Consider the following 22,847-nt stretch of genomic DNA (forward strand, 5'->3'; position numbering starts at 1 on the left):
CATTTCCCCCTCTTTAAAAATAAATAAATTTTTTTAAAAAGAAATAAAATCTTTAAAAAAAACAACACTGAAAATAAAAAGGTAGGCCACAGACTCCACGAAAGATATATGCAATGCATTTATATCTGGCAAAGTATATAAAAGAATAGTTTAAATTAACAACGGAATACTATGCAGCAGTTAAAAAAAAAAAAAAAGCCTTACATTCTGCAATGACATGGATGGACCTGCAGAAAATTATGCTAAGTGAATTAAGATAGTAAAAAATAAATACCATACAATCTCACTTATATGTGGAATCTAAATGCAAAAAACCAATGAACAAAACAGTAACAGAAGCTTAGATACATAAAACAAACTGACAGCTGTAAAGGAGGGGTAAGGGTATGGGATGAAAGATGGTAAAGGGGTTAACCAAAGAACATTTATGCACAACCCATAGACATGGAAAACACTACGGGGATTGGTTTGGGGTAGGGAGAGGATGGGCCTGGGTGGAGAAAAAGCAGGAACTGTAAGAGCATAAATAATAAAAAATTCAATAATAAAATGCATGGGAATAATAAAATCAGGACAGTGGTTTTTTTGTGGGGGGCAAGGGGAACAGAGGAAAAATACAGAGAAGCTTGATTATATCTATGCTTAATTTCTTTAAAAATTACTAGGTAGTGGGTACATTGGCTTTTATTATAATTTTATTTACTCTTTACTCCATGGGTAAAATACACAGAATTGAAAGAAAAAGTAAACGATACCCAAAGAGAGAGCTTAGTTCATATTATTAAATTTAATGATCATAGTTACTAAGACATTTAAAGAAGGACTTTCCCCCTTATCTTATTCCCCTGTGGACACATATATGTAAAACTGGAGGGAAAAAAAGGATTCAGTCATCTTTCTAGTTGTTCTTATTTGGGTGTTTTAATGTTTCCATCATAAGTTCAAACTTATTAAAAACTAAAGTTCACTGATCTTTCCCTACACCATGGACTCAAGCACTATGTTCTTTGCTGGTTCTATCACTTTACAAATTAGAAGGATAGCATATGGTTTAACAGCGTAAAGCCATAGAGCCAAATTGTCTATGTGCAAACCTTGACCAGAGCTCAAAAAACTGCCTGACCTAAGTTAGGTAAGTTACTTCATCTCTCTGTGCCTCAGAATAAATGTTGAGCACATATAAAGTACTTAGGGCTAAACCTGGCAAAAATAGCCATGCTCAATAAATGTTAACTACTCTTCTTTAAAACTAGTTCTTGTTGCTACTATCACTATTATTACAACTATGTCCTGATTCATCTATGTTTCTTCCTTATTCCCCCATATCAAAGAAGGTACTAAGTCCTATTGGTTGATCCTAACAATCTGACCTCTATTTCTGGACACCAATAGTGGAGGTCTAGATTACTATAGCCTTCCTCCTATAAGCCCTCCTTTTCTTCAATTTCTCACCATTCCAATCTATTATACACTATTAGGTTCCCAACTATTCACCACTATAAAAAGTGGGCTGGTGGAAAGTCTCAAGATTTAGTGTTAATCTTACAAACATAAAAGCAAGTAACATTTATTACTATGAAAGGAGCAACAATATATTATAAATTGCCTTTGAGTAGTATCAGCAGTTCCCTATTATATTAGCAAACACTCCTAACATAGTTAGAGATTTGATTTAGAATAAAAATCACCTGTCTTTCTGAGTACTCACCTGTTTAGGCCCTAGCCTCTTGTTATAAGTAAAATGTTCGTAAGTGCCTTCAGTCTCTGTTCCCATACCCTAGCAGGTGACACTAATTGAGCACAAAATTCTTTTCCTGATTAACTCAGAGTAAGCACGGTTATCAAGGAAATTAATACCAATGGAAGTATTGGCACAGGTGAACCTGTAAGTCATTTTGAACTACATAATCTCTGGAGCTCCTCCTAATTTTAAAGGTCTATGAGTCTGTTCTAAAGCTATACAAATCTATGTAAAATTCCGGTAATTTAAAATTAATAATTATTTTGAAGGAAAATCTAGAAATCTAGAAAACACTCTGAAATCTCTTATAAAAATGTTTTTGGTATTGCTTCAAAATAATTTGGTTTAAAATTTAAAACTGTATTTTAAAATAAATCTGTGATATTTCATTATAAATTCATACTTTGATAACAGTGCATTTTGGAACACTACTAAAATAGGCCCAGAAATGTGACGTGGGCACACAAAAGTTACACAGCTACTCTTTAAAAGTAGTTCCTGGAAATTTGAACACATAAACTTAATTTTTTTAACATTTACCTTTTTTCTTCTTTTGCTCTCAGCTGTTCTTCCTGTCTCAAAACTTGAACCATTATAGATTCAAAAACTCCACTTGTCAAGCCTGCCAAACTTCGTGGTGTTGACCGACGCCTTGTTGAAGTACATGTAGTTCCCTTCTCATCCTCCAATCCATAATAGCCTCTAGATGTAACTGCTATCGTTGTCTTTTCTCTCAAGTGCCTTGGAGAAGAATAAGTCAATTCACAATGTCAAATCTTCTGGGTAAGCAATACACCCCCTTAACCAGCATCTTAAGAAGAATTCCTTTTACTAACTTCATAACGAGTATTTAAACTTTCCTTAGCTATGCTCCAGATTTTTATCCTCCCTACATAATTTCTAATTTTCCTTACTCATCTCATAAAATCAGTGAGTGATAGTTCCTTCTCTACATTTAAAAAGAAAAAATAAAACTGAAACATTAAAATTAAGAATTAAAGTATTATCTTTTTAATGAAAAAAGTTTACTGTTAGCAAAATTAGATGTAGCTTATCTTTACATCTCTGCATGTATTTCACACTACGTGTCACTGGTGTGGGAAAATGTACAATAATACAAAAAGACTTTGGGAGAGAATATTTATGATATATAAATACTTTGAAGAAATTATAAACAAATGAAGCATTAAAATATATAATTTTAAGTTGTATTACAGTATATAATTGTAAATTTGGAAATCTTCACTAAACTCTAAGAAGAATCTAAGAATCTAGATTTCCTCTTCAACCTCACCACAAATGTTTCCCTACTTTACAATATTTTATTAATACTAATCTCATTTTTAAAGATACTGATGAAAAAGTTTCTCAGCAACTTACTTACTTATCCATAAATCCCCTTAATAAATTTGAAACAACTGGTTAAAACCATTCACATTGGAAAAGGAAACATTACATTAAACAAAGTTTTAAGTCTAAACTGAGAAATGACTTCTGAATTTGTCTCTATATGTGTTTACTGTAAAAAGGCATCAGGGACAATATCTGTTTCTCTACCTTTGCAAAGTATGCCAGAGTCTCTGAAGGTTTTTTGTGTATGTTGTTGTTTCTACAATAGTAAAATCAAGTCAATATTCAAAGTAAGCACTCAATAAGCTGGATAAGAATTTTTATATAAATTCAAAACTGACCCTGTAGTCTATTTTACTGCTTTCCTATAAGGCTTTCTTTAACATAAAATAGACTAAAAGTTCACCATAACATAAACCTTTATGGAATGAAATACAATCAAAATCTGTCCATCTTGGACTATGTTCACAGTGGCTTACTCTGTAAGTTAGAATAACTTCATAACAATCTTACTCTCAAGGCCATCTAGGTCCCACAAATGGTATGACTGCAAGGCTCTTCTGAACTATGCCACTATTATGTGTTTTCTCTGTTATAAGGAGACAATATTTTAACTAATTCAGCTTTAGGTAGAGAATGAACTTTTAAACTGACTTTCCAAAATTACTGGTTTCAGTAATTCTGAAGAATTCGAGCTAATCTAGCTATACTTTGCAGGCTATTATTCTTTTATGCACAATAGCATTACATCTGCATGATGGCTAATTGGGCTAAGAGTAAGGACTGTGGGCCCAAGGTAAATAAGATGACTGGCAATAACAGATTCTGAATGGATATACTTGGGTTCATTTTAGTATAGAATTTTTATTGGTGAACTGTGACTGTAATTTTAATCACTTCCTCATCAATACTAATAGAAGAGAATATTAATAAACAGTATTACACTGAAAAATGATGACTTTCTTAGAGGTCTGTGTATGCAGAGCATTGGAGATTAGGAGAATTGAGGGAAATAAAGTCACGTGGGTAAATTGTTATGTAAAAAAATCAGAAACCCAATTTTACCCTTAATTTCATTCAGTCTTGTAAGTAGAGAAGATGAAATTATAAACTACTTTTTTAACAGTATTTTCTCAGAACAAAGACTGAAATTCATATCCCTTATTACTTATCAGAGATAAAAACTTTGATGCTTTGATACTTATTCATAATTAAAAAAAGAAAACTATGTTTCACATCAACAAGTAAGGATTAAAAGACTGATATTACTCAGTGTTGGAGTGGGTCTAAGGAAATAAAAATTTTCATACAACATTAGTGGTTGTGTATAACTGGTACAGCCTTTTTACAAGTAAATTTAGTGATCATCATTCAGATTTAACTTGCACATATCCTTTTACCCATAATGCTTCTAGGAATTTACCCTACAGCTGTATCTCCACAACTGTACGCAATAAAAAAATACACACAGTACTGTTTCCTATTAAAAAAGAATGTTCTTTGATACATGAAAAATTAACCAAGGTAATGTACCCACCACATGAAAGAGCATCCATCCATTATAAGAAATTATATAAACCTGGCCCCTGGCTGGTATGGCTCAGTGAATTGAGCACCAGCCTGCAAACCAAAGGGTTGCCTGTTTGATTCCCAGGGTATGTGCCTGGGTTGTAGGCAAGGTCTGCCTTAGAGGCAACCACAAATTGATGTTTTTCTCCCTCTTCTCCTTCCTCTCTCTAAAAATAAATAAATAAAATCTTAAAAAAGACGAAATGAGGTAAATCTGAATGTGCTCACTATAAAATATTTCCATGTTACTCTGCTGAAATGTAAAAAAGTTTCTAAACAAAATATATTTTTAATCCAAAAGGAATTATTGGGTTGGCCAAAAAGTCCATTTAGTTTTCTCTGTAAAATAAAATATTTTATTTTCACCAAAAGATTGTCATTTTCACCAATAACTGTTGATTTGGATATTTTGGGTTATGTCAGCTATCTCCCATTATTGGCTTCTAATGGGTAGAGGCTAGAGGTGCTGCTAAACATCTTCAAAAGCCTAAGACAGCCCCACAGCAAAGAATTATTTGGCCAAAATGTCAATAGTACCAAGAAACTTCACAAACCACTTCTGACACATTCCATCAGTCATAGCACCTTCTCCATACACTGCACAAATCTTTTTTTGTGTTTCAGTTGTGTTTTTACGTTTTCTGAAATAATAAAACTTAACATGCTGAAAATCTTACATATCTTCATCTTCAATATTAAAATGGCTGCACAAAAATTCACTGATTTTGATTTTTTTAAAAAATGCACACTGATATGACAGCTGCCATATATAATCTAACAAAATTGTTTCAAATGAAGTTAAAGACAACACTACTAGAGCCATTGTACAAAAAAAACTAAATGAACTTTTTTGCCAACTCATAGAAGCATGTATGTAAACATACATATGGCACTGAGTAGTGTGTATTTGTGTACATGTATGAGTTCATATTCTCACCTAGACTATTGTAATCTCTTCATGACAGGTCTCCTGGTTTCTGCTCTAATTTCTCTACAGTCTATTCTGCATGCAGCAATCCAGGTAATCCTTTTAAAAGGCAATCAGAATCATGTCATCCCCCTGTTCTTTCTCTTTCAAAGCCTTCCAGTTATACTAAAAATATAATCCAAAATTCTGATAGCCTACAAGATCTAGTGTGATATGACCCTCCATTACCATTCCAGAGCTCATTTTTTTACCATTCTGCCCTTAGGTCTTTGTGTTCTGGCCACAAAAGTATCCTTGTTATTCCGTCACACCAACATCTGCTTTGCACCTGAATCTTCCTCCTGGAAGGCCTTCTCCCCCAGATATTTGCATGGCTAGGCACCATCACTTCATTCAAATGTCTGTTCAAATGCCAGCATATCTGAGAGGGCTTCCCTGAGCACCATAGCTAGTATAGGATCCCCATCACTCTCTATTTTACCCCGATTTCTTTTTCTTCACATTACTTATCACAACACTGCATTACATAATTATCTATTTGGTAATCAAATCTCTCCACCAGAATGAAAGTTTCAGGAGCGTATAAGGACTGTTTAATTAATGGCTGTACCTTCAGAGTCACGAGACAGAGACAGAGAGAGAGAGAGAGAGCAAGAGAGAGAGAGAGAGAGAGAGACAGAGACAGAGACAGATAGATATTTGGAAGGATCAAGCCAAGTTGTTTATCATTTTAAATTTACACACATAATTAGAGCTGAGGAATTCTGATCATCTATTTTGTCCATAGTAAAAAGAAAAGTCCTGATTAAAGATTTGTAACCCAATACTTGTATTTCATTTATTAGGGAATAAAGTGTAATAAAATAAAAGTAAGTCTCACCTTCAAATAGAATGTCAGATAATTAATCAATGGTCAAATAATATACTAAAATAACTCTCCCTTTTTAAAAGTCAAGGCTTCCCTGACCCTCAACACCACCCCCCCCCGCCCCACCGCCTATTAGGAAAATTATTTCATGAAGTCAGCCTGGTAATAGTTTGAAAATAACAGACAGTGAATTACAAGCAAAAGCTAAGCAATAATTATGGCTGATTCACTGAGTTTTAAAATTTCTTTTTCCCACAAAACATGAAAGGTCTTTTCTATGTTGTTAATACATTCCTAATCTCAGAATTTTGAGGCTCAATTCTGTTTAAAATTATTAAAATAAGCATTAAGAAGGAAGTGAACTGATACTAAGCTTTACTTATGGTTAATAGATGGACCCTAGTAAAAACAGATATATAGAAAAGTTTCCAGTATTACATGATTTTTTTGTTATCAAAACAATGTGTCACTCGGAAAAATTGTACCTCTACAATTAAAACTTGGAAACAGAATTATCTAATCTATTTAAAAATATGCTAAAGAGTGTGTTACTTTTTTAATCCATTACTTAAAAATATTAAAGTGAAACTATAGTTCTCAGGGTACTGACAAGAGAAAATACTAAAAATGAGGTGCTGTTTAATGAAGACACCGTTTACGAATATGTAGGCAAAATCAAGGGAGACTATGAAGAAATGGTGAAGTACTCCTGGGCTAGTCAAGGAGCTACCATCACTCTAGATGCAAAAAGGAAAGAAGAGGCAACAGTTACTGGAACTAAAAGAGCTGTAATTGTAGAAGAGGGCCACACAGTGGTGGAGCACTTAATTGACAACCTGCATCCTAGCAAAGAGAAAGCTGTTAGAATAAATATCCCTTCTTCCGGTCCTTCTCTCAGTGCCTCACACTGACTCGAATCAGAAGCCAGAGAATAAGGCAAACCAGTTGATAACAGTCCTTAGAAATCAGCCTCTTGAGACACAATGCACAAGGGTGGAGAATGGACTTGAAGAGGCAAATGAAGATTATGCAGCCCAAAAGAACCTTAGTATTAGTTTCCAGAGCAGCTCATTGAAATTAGGGGTAATAGAACTTTTACTGGTAGACTTCGGCAAGAACTTTTGCATGTTTGGTAGATAAGCTTCATGATGCAGTGAGTCCCACCTGCAATGCCCTTCTTCCATCCGGATTTATGTATCTTTATAAGCTCTGAACTACAAATTAAGACCAAGTACCAAAATAAATGTAACTTAAAACAAGCCTTTCAAATAGCCCTACAGCCAAGCATTAAACCAAGATTTTCAAAACTAATGAAATATCATAATGCACTCGCCAAAACTAACTTTTCGCAGTATTAATGTTTTAAAATTACTTAAAATATGCTTAATCTCATATTTTAAGTATTGAGTTTAACATTTTATAATGTTTTACCAGATATAAAACATAATAGTATATAAATAATATATATGATTTATAAATAAGTATACATACATTGGGAGTACATATTAAAAATATTTCTGGTTAGAAGTCAGATCATAAAAGTTTGGAGACCACTGTCATCATCTCCAACTATATATTGGATACCCAAAAGAGTTTTTAGTAAAGTCTTCAAACTTAACGAAAAAAGTATTTATCACAGACTAGTAATTTCTTATGTGATCCTATTTACCTTCTATTCTCCCAGTTGTTTCTCTATTGGTCTTGTATTTTTAACTTATCTTCATCCAGACCTCCAGTTCCCTGTTTGATTCCTTCATTTGCTCTAACATAATTCATCCTGTTTAAGCTATTCACATAAATAACAATTTGGGACTCATCATATATGCATGACTAATCTCTTCTCTTATCTCCCTTAATCAATTATCTTTCTGGCTCAGGTACCCAACCCCTCTCTCTCATGCATCTCGGCCAAAAAAGCTCCTTCACTACTATACTTCCACTACTAAGAACTGCAGGAAAAGTTCAAACTTGAACTCTGCTGTCTACCTGTAATCTACACTGGACTCAACACTGTCTAAGATGACTTCTTTGAAGGAAGTCAACTCACTCATCTGTTCACCATAACAAAAATATCAAATGCCATCATATTTTTTATTTTAAATTTTATTTTTTAATGATAGCATTTAGTATTATATTAGTTTCTGGTGTATAGCATAGGGGTTTGATATTTATATAACTTACAAAGTTATCCCCCCAGTAAGTCTAGTTCCCACCTGCAAATGCAATCATTTAAAAACTTTAGGAGAAATCAAGATGGTGGATGAGTGAATGGAAGTCACATTGACCCCCCCCCCAGGACTAATCTGGAATTACAGCTAAATTGTGGAGAAAACACCAGGAACAAACACCTGAACAATAGCGAGAGAGGAGCCTTGTGACCTTGGACAGAAAGAAGGATCAGCTTCACCACAACCTAACTGGTGAGTGTGGTAGAGACTTGAGAAGGTGGGCGGGGCACCCAGGGGTGGAAGCACCAGAAGGATATTGTAACAGTCAGTTGGACCCCCTGAGAATAGTGGGTCCTAAACCATAAGCAGGGATCTCCACCTTACAACAAAGCCTGAAAAGTACACAGATAACCAGTTGCAAAAAGCAGCAGGGTTGCTCTCTGCCAGAGGCAAGTGGCTGGAGATGCAAAGAGCCTTTCAAAGGGCCAACACAAAATTTTTATTTACAGCCACTTACCCTGGGCTCCAGCAAAGGAGGGGGCAGAGTGGGTTAGAGATGCCTGAGGAGAGACTGGTGAAGGAGGCTCTGGGGAGAGAACGGAGGGAATAGCTGGTGTGATCCTGGTGCTGACTCAACCCCCACACAGCAGCAGCCATCTGGCTCAGGCAGACCACTCCCCTGAACGACAACAGCGTGAGAGGACACAATAACCCTGCCCCCAGGAGGGACTCAGCCCTGGCACAGTGGTGCTAAAGCCTGACAGCTGAGTACAGAGTGGCAGCCACAGATAGTAGATCTCTGGCTAAAGGGGATGCAGAGTAGTCAAGAGACACTTGAGGAGAGACTGGAGAGAGAGGCTTTGGGGAGAGAATGGAGAGAGTAGCTGGCAGGATCCCAGGGCTGACTCATCCCCTATATGGCAGTAGCATGAGAGGACCCAATAACCTCACCCCCAGGAGGGACTCTGCCCCACCTTGAGCTGTCTAAGGTGCCCTGCTGAGTGCAGAGTGATTAGATTAACTGAAGGAGACAGGCACAGACAGTAGATTCCTGGAAGTCTCGAACAGATTGCCTAAGGTCAGACACGGATGACATCTGACATCATCAGAGGCAGATCCAGAAGGAGAAAACAGCCATCTCCTACCATATAAGTTCACACCACAAAGTCAGGAAATCAAGACAGATCAACTTAAGAAGCAGAAGCAAAAAAGAAGAGTCTCACAAATAATGGGAAGACAAAGAAATACCCCCACTTCAAAGGGAAATACCCCCACTCAAAGAAATTCCTCAAAAGGAATCCCCACAAATAGAACTAAATGAAAAAGAGGCAAGTAAACTATCAGATACTGAGTTCTAAACAATGGCTCTAAGGAAGCTCAATGAGCTCAGTGAGCTCAGAGAGAAGTACCAAAAACTACAGGGAAACTAAGAGGAACTTATTGCAAACTATATCAGCATGAAAAAGGACATAGAAACTATCAATAAGAGGCAAGAGCAAATGAAGAATACAATTTCTGAATTGAAGAACGCAGAAGGAATCAAAAGCGGGCTAGATGAAGCTGAGTTGGAGGATAAGGTAGAAAACAGCTCCCAGAAAGTGGAAGAAAGTGAAAAAAGACTTAAAAAGAATGAAGAGTAGTTCAGGGAAATGCAGGACAACCTGAAATGCAATATCCATATAATAGGGATACCAGAAGGAGAAGAGGATGCAGAAGGGACAGAGAACCTGTTTGAAAAAGTCATGATGGAAAACTTCCCTAATTGGAAAGAAAGAGTCGCACAAGTCCAGGAAGCACAGAGGGTACCATTCAAGAGGAGTCCAGTGAGGCCCACTCCAAGACACATCATCATTAAAATGACAAATACGAAAGACAAACAGAGAATCCTAAAGGTTGCAAGGGAGAAAGAAGTAGTAACATACAAGGGAGCCCTGGTACGGCTAGCATCTGACTTCTCAACAGAAACACTTAAAGCCAGAAGGGAATGGCAAGAAAATTTCCAAGTCAGGAAAAGCAAAGGCCTGCAACCAAGACTGCTCTACCCAGCAAGGCTCTCAATTAAAATTGAAAGCAAAATAAGGAGTTTCCCAGACACAAGAAGGCTAAAAGACTACACTTCCACCAAACCAACATTGCAAGATATGCTAAGAGTACTGCTTTAAGAAGATGTAGAAGAAGAGTCTATGAATACGCAGTTCTTTCACAGTCACCAATACTTTATATTAGCAATATTTTTAAAATTTATTAAGCTGATTGTGGCAATGATGTGTTATTTTAATTGTTCCTTTATTAATGGTTGAAACTAAACCTGTTTTTGTATATTTCTTGCCTATTTCTATTATTTTTTTAAAAAAAGCTTTAACTGACTTTTTGGTATTGCTCATCCATTCTCTGATTAAATGTTTGTAGAATTTTTTCCCTAAAAAACCCTCAAACAACTATTAACCCTTTTTTAGATGTGTTGCTAATACTTTCCTGTTCTATTACTTGTCCTTTCACTTTTTTTATATGTACATTACTGTATAGTCTTATATATTTAATACAGTCATATTTTCAATATTTTATTTATAGCTTCTGGGTATGAATATTTTACTTCAGGGTAAGAAAAATATTATTTTGTATTTTCTCCTAAAACTCCTTAGATTTTACATATGGATTTTTAACTCACCTGATTATTTTTTGTATATTTTGTGAAATAGGGCTCTATATTTGTTTTATTTCAAGTAATAGCGGTCCACGCACCTTATTTGTTGAATAAGCCTTATTTTCCCCATTGATATGAAATATCAATTTAATCATATATTACACTGTTAGATATATGCATTTATTTCTAGAATGCTCATTTTATTTCATTGATCTACTTAATTATATCTGTGCTGGTGTCATGTTGTTTTAATTGCTGAGACTTATAATGGACTTTTAAATATTTTTTTAATTTTTAAAATTTTATAATAGATTTTGACATTTAAAAAAACCCATAAATAAAATCAATCTGCATTTACAAAAAAGGAAGAAGGAACTCCCACCTTTTGCGACAACATGGATGGAACTGGAGAATACTATGCTAAGTGAAATAAGCCAGTCAGTGAAAGACAAATACAATATGATCTCACCTATAATTGGAATCTATTCAACAAAATAAACTAACGAAGAAAATAAACCACAGGCATGGAAACATGGAACAGACTGAAAGTGACCAGAGAGGATGGGGAAGGACAACAATGGTGGAAATAAGGAGAAGGAACTAAACAAAGAACATGTATGAATGCCCCATGGACATGGACAACAGAGTGGGAATTGGCTGTGGGAGCAGGGGGCGGGATGGAATGAGTGAAGGAGGACAAAGGGAAAAAAACTGAGACACTGTAATAGAATAAACATGATTTAAAAATTAATAAAAAATAATAAAAAGAAAAAGATCAAAACTATGAACAATAAAATGTCAGTAAGTACATATCTATCAAAAATTGAATCTAAAAAACAATAAGCAAATAAAAAGAGACAGAATTATGGATACAGAAAGGATTTTGATGGTTGCCAGATGGGAGGGGGCTATTGGGGAATGGGTGATTTGGTGAGGGGATTAAGAAATACAAATAGGTAGTCACAGACTAGCCATGAAAATGTAAATTACAGTACAGGAAATAGAGTAGCCAAAGAGCTTATATACAGGACCCATGGACATAAACAATGGTGGGGGGACTGCCTGAGGGAGTGGAGGGTGCTGGGTGGAGGGACAAAGGGGAAAGTCAGGACAACTGTAATTGCATTATCTATAAATATAATTTAAAAAATGAAGCAAAACAGAACAAAATAACTGAGCAAGCAGAGCAACAAATCTGCATTAAAAAGAGAAATTTTATGTAACAAATAATTACAAAACACAAGAACAGATAAAAGGTATTTCAGGTACTGCCCATGTATAATGCGCACCCTTACTTTTCCCTGAAAAATTTGGGCAAAGAAGTGAGCATTATACGTGGCAAAATACAGGTAATCTGTCTGTAACAAATACAGACTCCGGTCTATAAAAACCAAGCTGCCAAATTAAGCATAGCCAACTGATATTGTCAATACGTGCTTGCAATTTCTTAATTATATTTGTCATATTCATTTCTAAAAATTACTGGCAAAGTTTTTGAAAATAACTTAGTAGATGGAAATTTAAATTGGTCATATTCTGTATATGACAATTTCTTTTCCTGAGAAGTGGGAGAAAACTGTAATTATTCAATTAAAGAAATAAAAGAACTAAGCCCAATCCAAATTATTTAGATATTTAGCATATTATGTAAATTATCAGGCAATTATTTAGATATTTGGCATATTATGTAAATTATCAGGCAAAAGAAAGCACTGTCTCTTCTTTCCAGCATTACTCTGGATTTCTGCTTACTATAAAACAACTTTTTCCAGATCTATTTCGATATAGTCCTTTACCAAATTAAGGGATGAAAAAAGGGCAAACTGACATTAGTTTTTTCCTCTATTTCATTTTATATATCTCCTTTGTAATTCTCTAACTTAAAAGCTTTTAATATAGTAACTGACTAAAATGGACTATCAAATTCTTTATCAGTATAGCATATTTGGCCTTGTATGATCCAGCCCTCCCAGTCATACCTGTCACTACTTTTCTACACATAACTTCACTCTAGCCAAATTACACTACTCGCTATTCCCTAGCTATATACAGTGACTTTTTTGCCTTTGTACTTTTGAACATGCTATTCTTGTTGCCTGGAATGACCTCTACCATCAGCTTAGTTTAAAATCCTCTCTTTCCATATTCATCTCTGAATCACTCTACAGTGCCTATCAAACAATAAGCATTGTAAATATATGTTAATGAGATGAATTATACTTGTCTTACTACATTAACTGTATACTACCTCCCATGATGCTTTTAAATACTATGTTCACACCTTAAGGGAAGAATGGTATCTTCTTCATTAAACTCAACAAATATCTACTGAGTTTCTCTGCACTTGGAGAAATACAAAAATGCATAACTCAATCTTAAAATTTAGTGAGGCAAAGAGACATGCAAACAGATAATTTCAGTGTATGGCATTCAAAAACTTTACTATGTCTCACCTGACCCCAAAAAGTGGGTTCTGTAAGGACAAAGGAATATATCTAACCCATGCTGAAAAGAGGGAGGAAAATATATAAATATATAAAGAGGGAGGAAAAGAGGGAAAAGAGGACAAAGGAATATATCTAACCCATGCTGAAAAGAGGGAGGAAAAGAGGGAAAAGAGATATGCAAAGTTTTCGTGAGGAGATGACAAGTCTGCTGAGTTTTTTATAAAAGAGGAAAGTTGACTGATATACCTGAATATTTCATTTGATCTTTTTTCATATGCTCATTTATTTCATTGATTTAAGAATTACCAAAAAACTATGTATGTCCAAGGCCCTGAGATACAGTGGTTGATAAGACCTGCCCTCTCCCCTCATAGGGACCCATAACATGGATAGGGAGAGAGACGCACCCCAACATAATTTTTTTAAAGTACTATAAGCAAATTCAAAACAAATAATCATGGACTACATGGAAAAAAGCAATCAATTCTGCATCAGGCTTCATAAAGGAGATGTCATCTGAGCTGAGCCTTAAGTAACATTAGAATTTCACTAGATACACAAAAAAGAAAGATTTCTAAGTAGATGGAGAAGGCACGCAAAATGTTTTGAAACTGTTCTGAATTTGATAAAACTAATGATCAATGATTGCAAATAGAATTTTAGAGAAAGACAATGTCTAATTCAACACAAGTGTCACTGGCAAAACCAGAATTAAACTCACTTTACTCACAAAGGTATGACATCTTCAGTACAATGAATCACACATTAAGTCTTTCAGAGTGTTAAGTACCAAGAGAGCTAATTCCAAGTCATTTTCCCTCTAACTTAATGCAGAGCAAAACCACTATTTAACGATCAGAGTTAAGCTTCTTTAAACACCTAATAGTATAAATATGTGCATAATACAAGAATGTTTATCTTCAGGTACTATTAAGATTCTCTGTTGTTATGTCTGTTAAAGATTTAATTTTTTTTCATCTAGTTAATTGCAATTTTCTCTACTTTAAACCAAATATCATCATAACTTACTGGACACTTGTTCATTAATATATGGTTCTTAAATTTTTGGGGGTCTGTACCCAACTACTAACCTAATACAGTTCTGTACTCTCTCCCTAGAAAAACTATAATGCACACATACATACACACTTTTGCATACTGTATTAGGGGTGATGGGAGGCTATTTTAGAACGCTGGTTAAAAACTTTAAAAGAGAATCATAAAATTAAAATACCAACCAAGGGGAGAGGGAAGGGGAATAATGGGGGAAATAAGGGGAAGGTTCAAGTCAAGGAACATGTATAAAGGACTCACGGACAAGGACAACACGGGGGCGGGGAGGGGAATGAATGTGGAAGGTAGGGTGGGCAAGGCAGGGGAGAGCAATGGGGGGGAAATAGGGACAACTGTAAATGAACAACAACAAAAAGTTAAAATAGCAATCAAAAGGCTATGAGGTCAATTAATACAATACTTTACCTGAGACAGTGAAGAGTAACGCTATGAGATCTAACCTTGGATCTCTCTTCATTGCTCCCCCAAATCAAACGAGAAACACAACAAATAGTATTATCCACAGATGATATATAATGTAAGATCATACAAACAAGTTTAAATAGATACAAGTGGATGGGAATAGGACCTGGGATGTCTTTTTAACTTTAGGTTTTAAAAAATTTTGATTTTTTTAAATAAATTAGACCTATGTAACAGATTACTCATAGAATTAATGTTTTAATATGATTCCAAATTAAAATCTATTTTCTCAGGTTATAAATAAAGTATTTTGCTGTGGAAATTAATTTCATGTTTTAAACTCCACTGGAGGAAAAGCTGAGAATAAAATGGCTTGTCATATAAAGTTCAATAAATGAGTTTTAAATATTTACATTTTTAACCTTTTTTGTTTAAATGTTATTTCCTTTATAAAATAAACAAAACATTATAAAATTACCACTTATCTCTCATTTGAACAAATTCAGCAAAATTACACTGTGCCAACATGCACCTTAATATTTCAAAACTAATTTAAAACATAAAATCAGAAATGGATGGATGGACACATTACCTGAGAAAGTAGTTTTAACCTAACCTCCCTACCCCATGACCTCCAAAAAAAGGTGATCCTGCTTTTGACAAAACTCCTAGAACCAACTATATGAAATGCAGAGGACAAAACATGGAATGCTATCTGCAAAATCCAAGATTGTAGACTTTAGACAAACAACCTTGTTTCTTCTACAAAATTAAGAAAGAAGGGGGAGGGGTGTGGATAAAGGGAGACAAAGGAGAAGGGAAGACAAGAAAATCTGTAAGTTAAAAGACAAATGAACCAATCACACTGTGTGAACTTATTTGGATCATGATTCAAACAAAGGAAATAATTTTTTTAAATTATAATTTTTGAAAAACCTGAAAATGTGAGCAGTGAAAGGGTATTGGCAATGAAGAGTTTTTCTTTTGTTTGATATGGCATCGTAGCTACATTTTAAACAAGAGTCCTCATCTCTAAGATTTAACAATCTGAAGCACTAATAAAATAATCTGCTGTCTATGATTTGTTCAAAGTAATACAGAAGGGAGGTATATAGGAAATATGAATGGCGCAGAACCAGCTTCATAAATAAATGTTGTTTGGCACTAGGTAATAGGCACATGAGGGTTTGAATAGTCTGTTTTGCTTTTTTATGTGTTAGAAATTCTCTGATAAAAAGTTTAAAAACACTGTAAAAACGAATCTAAAAATAGAGATTGCTTTGTGTTAACACTCTATGACAAATGTAAGACTTTCAATGTCTATTCTTTTTCAGAGGAATAATTCAAACACCTAGTATCATGTCTCCTTACCCTCCCCTCCACACTATCTCTCATTTTTTACCAGTTGCTTCTTCACGGTATATTCCATGGGAAGACATATATATGAATCTGCTTCTCATTTCTTTCTCCTCTCTTCCCTTCATTCCAACTATAACAAATACAAGCTAATAAGGGTTGACAAGTGCAAAAGCAATGCTAAAAAAATACTTCAATGAAAGGAAAACACTAAATTGTTAGGTAAAATAAAACATGAAACAATGTTACTATATCCTGAAGTATCAGTCCTCAAAGTTTATTGTACATAAAAATCAATTCAGAAGCGTATTAAAAATGTAGATTCCTAAATCCCCACTCTGAGATTCTGAATTAACAGATTTAAATATGATATTCTGGGGCCAAGGACCTGCTTTTAAATGCTATTTGACTGCTGGCAACCTGGGAAACACCCTTTGAGAGATGTGACCCTCCAAAATCTTTCAAAATGACCTTAGAGAACTTATATAGAATATAAAACCATTCACCACTTACTGCTTACTTTCAGATCAACATTTATAGAAGTCAAACAACAACAAACCAAGCAGAAAAAGTCCCTCACAGATTTTATATTCTAGTGAGAAAGGAGAAAAAGATACATGTAATTAGATCATGATATATGTTAGGATGCAATAAATGAAGGAAATCAAAGGAAGTTAAAAGGGATAGATAATGTCTAGGTAGAAGGATATCACTTCAATAGAATGCTTGGGAAAAGCTTATAGATAAGGTAGCAATATATAAATAAGTGAGGGAGCCAGGATATGAGCTTATCTATAGGAATGGAGTGAAATTTACACCTTTTTTTAATCCTCAAGCACAAGTATTCAAGAAAAATATAAAATCACGTCTTCAATTTTGTTTACTGGTTATATTCTAATACATCTTCCAATTTTGGTAATTCAGATTTTAAAAATTCAGCTTATGGATTAACATGGAAATAATCTACATTTATATTTCTAAAGAAAAACATTTCTAGTTTTTCAGGTGGTCTGTTTCTCTGTTTCAGTGCAAATGAAGTAGATTCTGTTCTTACTTTTAAAACAAAGATAAGAAAAGTCCCTGAATTCACCAGGAATTTGTGTTTTTTGCAGAATTTTGGAGTCCCTTACTCTATGTGTTAGGCAATCCACCACCAAAATTAAAAAGTAGTTTAAAAACGTAAAATATGAGATGCCATAGGGACAATAATCCCAATATTCTACCTGCAGGCAAATTTTGTGGGAGATTTTCTTTCTGATATCAATCTCAAAAAACTGAGAATATATACATACCATTACCATGAAAGTCAATGTACTAGGGTAGTATAAATTGCAAAACTTAAATAAACTTGTTCACATTTAAAGCTTTTGCAAACCCAAATATAGTTATTATACATTGAGATGTTATCATTTTTAAGAAAACTTAAGTATAGCAAATGAGATGTATTTTAGAGAGGGACTATCCTTTGGAAGGCGAAGATCTGCAAAACACTTCATAGGCTAAATAATAAATCAAACACTTTCCGCATTACATCTTGGCAGTGTTTTTTCACGAATTTTAATTTAGAAGGTTAAAACCCTCACAGAACAGCAGTCTTAGTAAAGTACTTACAAATATGGTAAAAGGTTTAGTCAAGCAATTTTACCTTACACTGGCTTATTGCTATCTGTATTCTCTCTTTTTTTAATCTTGCAGTGGGATGCCTACAAGGAAATGAACAAGTCTGACATACATTTAAAGAACTATAAAAGCTATCAAAAGTTATTTTTCTCCAAAGGTACTTTCAGAGAGCTGTACTCAAATGCTTTAAATACAAGTTTTGTGTGAGTTCTTAGCACTAGCTGTTTCAAGTCCTTAAAGCTGCACCTACAAAATCTGTTGACTTTATATTTTGAATGACATTAAAATAAAATTGTAGAAAAAAATTATAAAGAGTGGAGGGGAAATTAAGTCACCCACAGTTCCAGTACCCAGTTAAAACATTTAACAAAAGTATACTGTCTTACAACTTTGGTGATACATACTTTAACCGTGTTTTTTTACCTCTATATACAGTTTATTCAAATTTATAAATACTAATTTGCCTTAAAATCTTTTCAAACCATAATATGTTCACTGTAGAAAATACAGAACATAGAGAAAAGTTAAAAGAAAATGAAAAATACCCAGGATCTTTCTACTTACTTAGTAATAATCACTATTAACATGTTCATTTTCCTATTTTTTTCAGTATATATACTTAATATACTGGCTTTTAGGCATGATTATTTCTGGAACATTCACAGGTCCCAGGTAGAAGAAGATATACAAAGAACTAGGTGATAGGTAATACTACCACTGGGGTTTATTAGTCTTTCCCAATTAAAAAAGAAAAAAGAACCACGTCGAGTAACTTAATATTTATTTTAAAGATTCATATTACTATGCAAGTTCCTTGAAAATGAAAACTGCTATTATTTGTTCCAGGCACCTCTAATTTTATGGAGACAGCCTACAGATGATTTGAAAGCTGAAATATAACCGTAAAGAGAACCCAATCTTCTCTCCAAAAACATGATTCCCTACCCCCTCCGCTCTCATTTTTCTTAGAAATAAAAATAAACACAAGGACACAAATACAGCACGAAACAGACTATAAGGCAGAACACATTAGAATCTATTAGTACATTTTTATTGTATTACACCTGTATCATTCTCAAATTAGTATTTTCAAATGGAACAAAACCTCCTAAAATAATAAAGCCTGTAAGTTTAGTATAAAATAATACCTTTTCAGAATAAATTCTTTTCAACTTCAGTAACTGCCTCTTCTTAATAACCATTTCAGCTTTTAATACATTAAACACACTTTATTCTTTTTTTAAAAAAGATTTTATTTACTTATTTTTAGAGAGAGGGGAAGGGAGGGAGAAAGAGAGGGAGAGAAACATCAATATATGATTGCCTCTTGCGCACCACCTACTGTGGACATGGCCCTCAACCCAGGCATGTGCCCTGATGGGGAATCCAAGCAGTGACCCTTTGGTTCGTAGGCAGGCACTCTATCCACTGAGCCACACTAGCTAGGGCCATTATGTGCAGTTCAATCACATTCCTTTTTAAAAAGATTTTTCTTTATTTATTTTTTAGAGAGGTGGAAGGGAGGGAGAAAGAGAAGGGAGAGAAACATTGATTGACTGCCTCTCCTACATGCCCCAGGTGGGTGGGGGAGACGAACCACAACCTCCAGGCATATGCCCTGACCAGAAATTGAATCTGAATCAGAGACCTTTTGTTTTGTGGGAGGACACGCACCCAACTGAGCCACAACCAGTCAGGGTTATTTTGTATTCTCCTAAACTTTCATCTTTGCAATGAAGGCACTCAATCCTCACACAAAGTTTTGCCTTTAGTCCCCTTGTATTTGTCTAGACTCTGTCCTGGGCAATCTCCTTCATTCTCATTTCTTCAACCATCACTCTTCTGCAGGTCAATCCTAATTAAACATCTCTAATCTAGCCATACTCACTCTGCTGAGCTCCATATGCATCCCATTGATTCTCAGCTGAGTACCTTCAAATAAATGCCTCCTCTCATGTTCCCTCAGCATCACCATCACCTGGGATAGAATCCATTTTGGATGTCATTCTTTCCTTAACATCCTATGTCCAATAGCTGGCCATTTTACCTGCTGAAGATATATCTTTTGTATCCTCATCCACTTTTTTTTTCCTGCTTATTATCTTTTAATAATATTGACTCAATAGCATTTAATTTCCTTTCTGCATTCTCTTTCCTTCCATTTCAGCTTTCAAACCTCAAAATACTAGTAAAATCATGCTACCCCCTTAAGGTAAACCTGTGATAGATCTACACTGCCTACATTCTAAATTCCTTAGGAAGCAATCAAGAATCTTCAAAATTAGTTTCAACCTACCTTTCTAGACTCATCTGTCACTATAGCCCCACATCGTCCTACACTCTAATCACTGGGTATAAACAATTCCTTGGAATATTCTGTACTTTTCTGACTCCATTTGCTTAATTAATTGTTTCTGTTTACCTACCACCTTGATGTAAGGAATAATGTCATGTTTACCATTGTATATACAGAGCTTTACATATCACAGTTCAATTGTTTAATATTCTACCCACCCTCCAAAACTTTAACCTCTACAATAAAACCTAATAAAGCATTTTCCAATCCAAGATCCCCCATCTCCCCTTGTAGTTATAACTCCTCTGCATTCCCCTAGTACTCTAAAGCCTTTTCAGCCATGTGCATTTTAACAGCAAATTAGTTTAATTCAGAAATGAAAAATAACTTTAACAAATATATATTATATTCAAACTTATTCTCACCAAAACATTATTCTAAATGGCCAAAATTAAAATTTTAGATTCTTGATAGGGTTACTGGTGATGCCTCCTCTATAACTATAACCTTTAAAACCAGATTAAAGCCACCTCCTGAATATTCAGCAATATTCTTAAAGCTTTCAAAAGTGTTTTCAAATATAAAAGCTTTCAAAAACATAATCATTTAAAATTTGCCAAAAGCAAAAATTCCTATTAATATTTGACAGTTTCTAAAGCTTTGTGCAGAACTTCCTGTTAAGTATTCTCTATTCCTTTCCAGTTCTGTTTTTCTCCCTATTTCTAATATTAATTGATATTTCTTTCAGTTGCTTCAAATAAATGAGACTGCTTCTACAATATAACTTTCTTGAGACTAGATATGTTGTCTTAGTCCTTATATATCAATACATATAACATATTGTTATATGTTAATATATATTAACATGATTGTACTTATAAACTATACACATAGTGCTATTAAAAATACCACAAAAAGTAAACAAAAAATAAAACTTTTTTAAATGATAAAATAAAATTAGAACCTACCTAAAAGGTATTATTTTCTTTCCTCACCCTAATCAAGCATCCTGCGTATCTCCTGGCATGCAGACACTACTCTGGAGATTGTACTGTAACCATAAAGAAGTACCTATAGCTCCCAGAAACACTATACTGTTTCATGCATTGCATTCACTGCAGTTCAGCATTCTGGAATGCCCATTTCAAACGCTCCAAAAAACCCCAATAGTATTATTCAACTTCAAGAATCAGTTCAAGTGTAAACTTCTCTGTACCTTGTAACTACTGCAGTCTTTCTCCCTTCTCCTTCCTCCTCTCAATTGCCATCTCCAGCCTTCTCCCCTCCCCTTCAAATTTAGGACTCCTTCCTCTTAAGTGCCTCTTGTACATTGTTTGTATGTCTATTATAGAACCATTACCTTTTTTTAAGTATGTTTCCATAATCAACTATAAATCACTAAGGGAAGAGAACTTATCTTTTTATCTTAAGGACTTGAATGCCTAGCTCTGTCAGATACTCTCATAAACAATCAACTAATCTAGCCTAATACTCACATAGCACAAGTGAAGAAATTGAAATTCAAGTAATACAATGAGTCCAAAGTACTAATGCCACTGGGCTCTCTATAATGATAATATTGCATCCTTTTTACCTAACGTACCTTGCTTTTTGCTCACTAAAAGGTTCCCTAGTATATGGAGCAGATATAAAGTTCTCCTTACTGTAATTATGAAAATGAGTTAACTCAATATATCAGAAGATAAAAGAAACTTAAATGATATGAAAATCATATTTATATGGACAGTCTATAGACTATTTTTCTGGAACATTTATGTATCCTAACTGCATACTGAAAAGTTGCAACCTATGCTTTTTCTGAGATTTTAGGCTAGTATATAAAAAGAAATGATTTCCTAGTATCAAGATGTACGGTCTAGCAAATCTATTATTTACAAAATGTTTACATACATCAAACACAAAAAAGTGAGGGACTCAAAACTTCATCTGTTCAAGACCATCATATTACTTTTTGCTCCTAAAATGCAATCATTTTATCTGTACCTGGCTGGTATGGCTCAGTTGGTTGGGTACCGTCCCTCAGAGAGAAAGGCTGCCAGTTCAATACCCAGTCAGGGTACATGCCTGGGTTGCAGGTTCAGTCCCCAGTTGGGGTGTGAAACGAAGGCAGCCAACTGATGTTTCCCTCTCATATCACTGTTTCTCTCTCTGTCTTTCACCTTCCCTCCCCCTCTCTCTAAAATAAAAAACAAAACAAAATTTAAACAAAATAATTTTATTTCTGTTGGACTAATAGTATCAGAAATATGTTTATAAACAACAGAATGTTAAAAGTTTCATTTCTAAGTATTGATGCTACTAAATCATATTGGAATGAACATTAACCACGGGGATTGTAAGCATTTAGAAATTTACCTTAATGT

At 34.4% G+C, this 22,847-nt stretch overlaps 1 protein-coding gene across 3 annotated transcripts in view; it reads right to left on the reverse strand.

Annotated features, from left to right (window-relative positions):
- BRD10 (bromodomain containing 10) overlaps nucleotides 1-22,847 on the reverse strand; it is a 110,026-nt gene that overhangs the window by 84,485 nt on the left and 2,694 nt on the right. For 2 of the 3 annotated variants that reach the window (XM_054583108.1, XM_054583107.1), the window contains exon 2: nucleotides 2,282-2,482. The exons of the other annotated variant lie outside the window; for it this stretch is intronic. In XM_054583108.1, coding sequence (XP_054439083.1) covers nucleotides 2,282-2,482 — 201 coding nt within the window. The remainder of the gene's footprint in view (nucleotides 1-2,281; nucleotides 2,483-22,847) is intronic. 3 annotated transcript variants of the gene reach the window in all.

This window comes from Pteronotus mesoamericanus, unplaced genomic scaffold, assembly GCF_021234165.1.
Source record: "Pteronotus mesoamericanus isolate MK-2021 breed Mesoamerican mustached bat unplaced genomic scaffold, CSHL_Meso_final contig_73, whole genome shotgun sequence".
In the NCBI taxonomy this organism is placed as follows: Eukaryota; Metazoa; Chordata; class Mammalia; order Chiroptera; family Mormoopidae; genus Pteronotus; species Pteronotus mesoamericanus.